The 6,501-nt window shown below is 34.1% G+C and overlaps 1 protein-coding gene across 3 annotated transcripts; it reads right to left on the minus strand.

Annotated features, from left to right (window-relative positions):
• Positions 1-2,358: 2,358 nt before the first annotated feature.
• LOC148761475 (G-type lectin S-receptor-like serine/threonine-protein kinase At4g27290) lies at positions 2,359-6,007 on the minus strand. 3 transcript variants are annotated; one of them, XM_088808068.1, is made up of 7 exons: positions 4,714-6,007; positions 4,249-4,380; positions 3,831-3,985; positions 3,528-3,738; positions 3,185-3,422; positions 2,955-3,105; positions 2,359-2,875 (listed from the first exon to the last, which is right to left on the minus strand). In XM_088808068.1, the coding sequence occupies exons 1-7, from the start codon at positions 6,005-6,007 to the stop codon at positions 2,570-2,572; spliced, it is 2,487 nt and encodes an 828-aa protein (XP_088664194.1). In that variant the 3' UTR covers positions 2,359-2,569. The 3 variants fall into 3 exon arrangements, with proteins under 3 accessions (XP_088664194.1, XP_088664193.1, XP_088664195.1); XM_088808067.1 differs by having other exon boundaries at positions 3,185-3,738; XM_088808069.1 differs by lacking the exon at positions 4,249-4,380 and having other exon boundaries at positions 3,185-3,738; positions 4,714-5,995.
• Positions 6,008-6,501: the final 494 nt, after the last annotated feature.

Here is a 6,501-nt window from a genome sequence, read left to right on the forward strand (position 1 = left end):
GAAAAGATTTATATTTATTTGGGATTTAGTCAAGGAAATATGATTGTGTCGTGTCCTAATTTTAAGGCATAACAATCATGTTACAAAAAAATAACTCTAGTATTATAAAATGATAATATATATGTATATATAAATATAAAAGATTAACCTATTCATTATGTAGATATAATTAACTAACAGTATTCTCTAAACTATATATAGTAATTTAATTAGGTAATAGTATCGTATTATAACCAAATTAAATAATGGTATAATATCTTAACATAATTGATAATATATAGCTAGCGTTTCTCAATTGGAATTTTGAAGGTCTATGGTCGTGGCCCATAAAAAACAAGGTTATGAACAAGCGTGGTGTAACTACTAAATTTTTTTTATACGAAAAAAGGTTTTGCTTCCTTTCGGTTTGTCAAGTTCCCCGTCAATCAAGATTTTCCTGTTCCATAATTGAACATAATTATTAATTATATATGTGAATATGTAAAGATTAAGGGAATTGTAACTATAACTTCAATTGAGACTTATCTATGAATGAAAGATAGAAAGGTTTCATATTACTTTGAGACTCAGTCTCGAGTTTATATAATTGTGTTATGTCTTGATTTTGAGATGTGAGAACCATATTATAAGAAAACAAATCTTATATTATAAAATTATTTATAAAAGAATTAATTTTATTCATCATCTAACTATAATTAACTAACAATATTCTCATAATTAGATGTTGTAGTTTATTTAAATAATGGTATTGTATTAGAAGTCTAATTAAATAATTTATATAACTAAGGGGGAAAAATGAGAAAAATCAATAACTTTAAAGGCCTACAATACCCAAATATTCAAATGAGACATTTTTTATTGAAATTAAGAAAAAACATTTTACTGTTATTGATTAGAAATAGAAGAAATAATTGAGAATTATTAGCATTATGGGAATTGGGAAACGATAAGAAATAAAAGATTTATTAGGTATATAATTAGGAAAGTAAGAAAATATTTTATTTTATCAATTATCTTGACTTTTACGTAATTAACGAAGTGAGATAAATAGATGAGAATTATTAACATGTGAGAGGTGAGAGAAAATAGATTTTTTTAAACATCTAATTTAAAAATATTTTATTAATTATCTTAATTTTTATATATTTTTAATATAATTAATTATATTATTATAAAATTATGAAACCTATAAAAATATGAGATGTTTTGATGGCTTATGCTAAAACCGGCATTCTTAGCGGAAGGTTGGTAGGAAACAAAAGATGGTTTTATACTTGGGGTTTTGCATGGAGGGCTCCAGACGGTTGGTAGGACAACAAAAAGAATTTAAAAAAATAAGGGAAGAAAGAGAAAAAAAGGAAGGAGCGGGAAAAAGAGAAAGGGGAGAAGAAAGAAAGAAGTCAAAAGGCCTTTCGGAAAAGAAAAGGCAATTTTTTGACCTCTTGCTTTATATTTTTTTTCTAATTAGAGAAGAAAGATTTAAATTTTATTTTTTAAATAAAAAATTATATATTAATTAATGAGTTAAATGCTCGGGTGTTCCTTCTCTTTTATATTTAAACTCACTTGCTTTATGTATTGTGCATGAACTTATTTTTTTATTTAATAAATTAAAATGTATTGGTCTCAATAGAGTTCATGGAGGAGCCTCAATTTCAACACATATGCAACGCTCAAGACACTAATGAAAATATTACAATGCTGAAATTGAAACGATTCATGTAAATTTAAGCATTCATGCTGAATTTAATGAAGCCCGAGGTGGATGTAGGACTACTCTACAATTTGGGGTGACTTCGATCTATGTTTAACAATGAAATTATGGAACCTGCTTGCTTAATGCAGACTCAGCTGCAGGAGGCAGATTACTTCCCGAGAAAAAGCCAGGCTGCTTTGGATGAGGCAATGTGCTCTCACCACACAACATGAGCAGATGGAATCACAGATGAGATTAAAAAGGCACAGGAAAGCTTCTTGATAATGTTAATGTCAAACAATTTCCAAATAAATTCCACGAGAAAGCTAATCATATATAAAAAATAAATACAAATAACTATGAAGGCTTGAATTAAAGAATAGTATAGGACTAGCTAGCTTTGCACATAGTATAGTTTGATTTACCTATAGATTATACATGTGCCTGCATGTCTACTTAATCTTATATTTTTATTAAACTTGATGAAAAACATATAGTTCTCTCTCGTCCATAAATAATACATTCCTGAATCCGTGATTTTAAAAAGTCAATTTTCATAATTCATGCAAGTATATACACATTTTTTATATTTATTAAAATTGAAGCAAACCAAATCATTTTGTGTTTTGGACTTAAGTAAACTATAATTAGGCATATAGGACTTAAGTAAACTAAACCAAAAACGACATGAGTAACATCGTTTTGAGTACAGCAAACTTTAAAACATAAAAGAGTAAAACGACACACTTTGGAAGCTCAGAATATTTGATAAAGAAACGCCATCGTTTTGCCTTATAGAACTGAAGCTCCTCACTTGTTCTTCACATGCTGTCACCACCAGATTATGAATTACCTTTCAACAGACAAATCCAACTACCGTGGCTCTAACAGGGTAACGGTGCACTCGTTTGCAGAAGATAATTTACAGTTGCTTGTTGAAGACTCAGCTTCAGGCAGATTCCTCCCTGTGAAAAACCCTGGCTGCTTCGGTTGAGGCAATGCACTTTCACTGCCTAGCATTACAATTACAGAAGACATGTTTGGTCTATCTTCTGGTCGCTGCTGCACGCACAATAATCCCACATGAATGCATCGCAGAATTTCAGATGGCAAGCAAAAGTCCCCAAAAGCATCATCAATCAGTTCCATTGGCCTCTTTTCTGTCCATAATCTCCATGCCTGAAATTTTAAAAATTCAGAATCATGATTTCTACCTTGGAAATTCAACATGGCTAACAATCTCAACATTTAACCTTACATGTCCGAGAAGATTATGATCATGATCTGGGTGGGAAAACCCCCTGTTCTTCTTTCCACTTACTATCTCAAGGACAAGAACCCCAAAGCTAAAGACATCAGATTTCATTGAGAAAACCCCATCAATGGCATATTCGGGAGACATATAACCACTGCAAGTTGTTGTGAAAACAATTTAATGACAACATAAAGGATAGCCATAAAGAAAGATTTGATTTACTTTGTACTTACTATGTTCCGACCACTTTATTTGTGTTGGCCTCAGTTTGGTCTCCCCAAAATGTTTTAGCTAAGCCAAAATCTGAAATTTTTGGGTTCATTGCATTATCCAGTAAAATGTTGCTAGACTTGATATCCCTGTGGATTATTCTAAGTCTAGAGTCTTGATGAAGATAAAGAAGTCCACGAGCAATTCCACCAATAATATTCACACGTTTACTCCAGTCTAGTAGTTTGCTTCTTGTTTCATCTGATTCAGTTCCCCATGTTAGCCAAACCACTAATAGAATCCTCAAAGAGAAGGTGTCAGAAAAAAAAGATTTTGAAATATGAAAGGAATAGTGAAGGACCAAACCGAGAATAAAGTAGTCCAAACTTTTGTTGGCCATGTATTCATAGATTAACAATTTTTCATCTCCTTGAATGCAACAGCCGAGAAGCTTTACAAGATTGCGGTGCTGAAGTTTGGCAATCAAAATGACTTCATTTTTGAATTCTTTCAGCCCTTGTCCAGAATCATTTGACAGTCTCTTTACTGCTATGTGTTGCCCCTCTGCCAATGTACCCTTTAAGACCAGAACAAATAAATGTTTTACTTACAAGAAATATACATGCTGCAGAACCTGAATGAAGCCGCAGTGGCATATTATTGCTTTACCTTGTAAACAGATCCAAATCCACCTCTTCCCAGCAAGTTCTCAATAGAAAATTTATTTGTGGCATTTGCTATGGTCCCAAAATTAAATAATGGCAATTCCATCTCTTCGTTCTCCCTTTCATCACAATCCATTGCGCGATTCTTTCTTGTCAATCCTGAAACGATGCATAATGCATTGGCATTAGTAAAAGCACCTTATGTTTATTGTTAAGTCAGGCGTTGTGGGGAAGGGATTCAAACTCAAGACATCCATCATTTTTAAGGCAATTTCACAGCAACATTAGTAAAAATCATTTCAAAAAAAGAAAAAAAATAGGGGCTGGTTATGAGGACTAACAGCAGACATTTTAATCCGATAATTTATGCCAGATAAGCAGCCTTTGCTTAAGTTTCAACATAAGTAATCAAGTTTATTTACCTTTCTTATTACGTTTCCTCCACAGTATACACAAGACGGGTAATATCAGCATTACCATTCCTATTATGACAGAGCCGACTATAATTGCTACTCGCCTTTTCTCCCATGATTGCCTCTTTTGTATGATATTATCTGAAAGATTTGAGATGAAGTCAGAGATCTGGATTTTCAGTTTTGTTGCAAGTTTGTTAGAATAAATAGTTCTGCAAAAGGCAAACTAATCATGTCCATAATTTCAAACTTTTCTTCCTTCTTTCCCTCGCTGCCATCCAACGATTGTCGTGAGGTTACCATCGTTCGAGAGCAAAGTAGCTGAAAAATGTTCTCTAGTTTCTACTCGCATTGATTCTTACCTCTAAATCCTACTTCCTCTAGACTAAATCCCTCAGGATATAATTGCATGAATAAATATTGAAAAAAAAATGATTTCAACGTGATCCATAGTAAAAAGAAGAGGACAAGTACCTATTTCAGAAGCAGCAAGTCGAATATAAAGGTCTTGCCCATCCTGCCCCATATCATCTCTCATGTCCAACAGATCACCAAACCACAGCAGGCATCCGCTTCCCCCCTCTCTGATATCTGAATTTGTATATGCAGTGCAAGAGCAATCACTCAAACATAACTGCCTACATTCTTTGATGTTCATGGTCATGTTAACCTTGGAATGGGACGTGTCTGGCAATTTCAAACCCGTGCGCTTGTAAAAGCTATCTCCATTGTTGCAAACCAATGGAGTTCTTCTAACACAACCATCATACCAAACTCCTGAATTCCACTTTCCTACGAATTTGGGGGTGAACCCTTCCAAGCATGAACACACGGCTGGAGAGTCATTTTCATTGCAGGTAGCATATGTTCCACAAAGGGCATAGTTCACACACTGATCAAGACGTGACGTAAATAAAGACTCCCAATCACGTTGTTGATCACTCCACGAAAGGAACTGAACAAAGCCTGACGGGTTCAGCATGATCCTAGTAACTACTGAACTGTTTTTGGGCTCAGCAGTATAATAGACTTCATTCTCATTCAACTCAAATTCATTGTTGAAAAAAGATAATACATTCCTTTTCATCGCTTGAAAGAGGAGACCATTCCATGATCCTGCTCTGTACACTATTTTAGATCCCTTCTCAACTTCTAGTTGTGGATATCCACTGATATTTATACGTAAAAAGTATTGGCCTGGAGCAGGATCATCTGTAGTTTTCCAGGATGACAGAAACCACTCAAAACCTGTCACTAAGTTCTTCCCGATTTTCATTCCTGGAAGAAGAGTATCACAAGGATAATCAAAACTCTGCCATAGATTGTCTTCATCTGCATTGTTGTCTTTTCCATCTTTTACTACAAGATTTCCTGAATTGAGAAGATGAGCAACGGGTTCTTGTGCAGGTTTTGATGTATTAGATGACCAAATAGTGCTATTTGTGCTATTCAGAAGCGAAAGAATTCCCTGGTTGGAGAAAAGTAAGACTCCTTTATTATCAGAAATTGGAGTTTCTCTATTTGCCACCCATACAACCGTTCCATTAGTTACTTTCTTGTACCATATTCCTAAAAATCGACTTGCGGAACTTATTGTAGGGCTGAAAAATCCAAGTTCGAAGCTCCCATCAGCTGAAACCAGAGTTTCACCATCTCTAATGGATTGACTTGGAGACAGAGTATCTACTGCATTAGCACTCCTTAAGATGGAGAAAACAAATAAATATACAAGAAGTAACAATGAAATGCCTTCCATTGATTTTCTCATGTTCACTCTTTTCTTTAAGTTTTAAATAAATCTTTCGGAAAAAAAAAATTCAGGATACTATTAAGACAACCAGAAATACAGAAAGGGAAGCTCCAAATCATAGATGGGTCTACTGGCAGTTCTCGTAAAATGTGAAACCTGTGATTTTTTTAACGAAGGTGGGCTCGCCATTATAGTTTTTCCTTTGGATGGAAAAAGGAGATGCATTGCATTGATAATACAGAATTCCCCTGCGTCACTCAAGCGGAATTTTCAAAGTCCCCTGCGTTACTCAAGGGAATTTTCAAAGTCTGCAGTTGCGGTCCATTGACTAAAGATTAACAAAGAAATCTGAAAAACAAGTTTGTGAACGAGTCGTTCCAATTGAAGTGCTGTTGTAGTTTCTTATATGCGAGAAGGTTTTGCTTTCTTTTGCTTTGCCAATTCAACTAATTAGTCTTGTCTTATCACTTTTGCACATATTTTTTTTATTTTACCGAGTTCTGTGTTCTCAA

Source organism: Theobroma cacao, chromosome 7 (assembly GCF_053813885.1).
Source record: "Theobroma cacao isolate CCN51 chromosome 7, ASM5381388v1, whole genome shotgun sequence".
In the NCBI taxonomy this organism is placed as follows: Eukaryota; Viridiplantae; Streptophyta; class Magnoliopsida; order Malvales; family Malvaceae; genus Theobroma; species Theobroma cacao.

Bases quoted from the DNA above. Each gene is read 5' to 3' on its own strand.
- LOC148761475 (XM_088808067.1), bottom strand. From the start codon at position 6,007: ATGAGAAAATCAATGGAAGGCATTTCATTGTTACTTCTTGTATATTTA. The intron at 3,986-4,248 runs GTAAATAAACTT...GCATCGTTTCAG, and splicing joins GAGGAAACGTAATAAGAAAG to GATTGACAAGAAAGAATCGC. The intron at 3,739-3,830 runs GTAAAGCAATAA...CTGGTCTTAAAG, and splicing joins GATTTGGATCTGTTTACAAG to GGTACATTGGCAGAGGGGCA.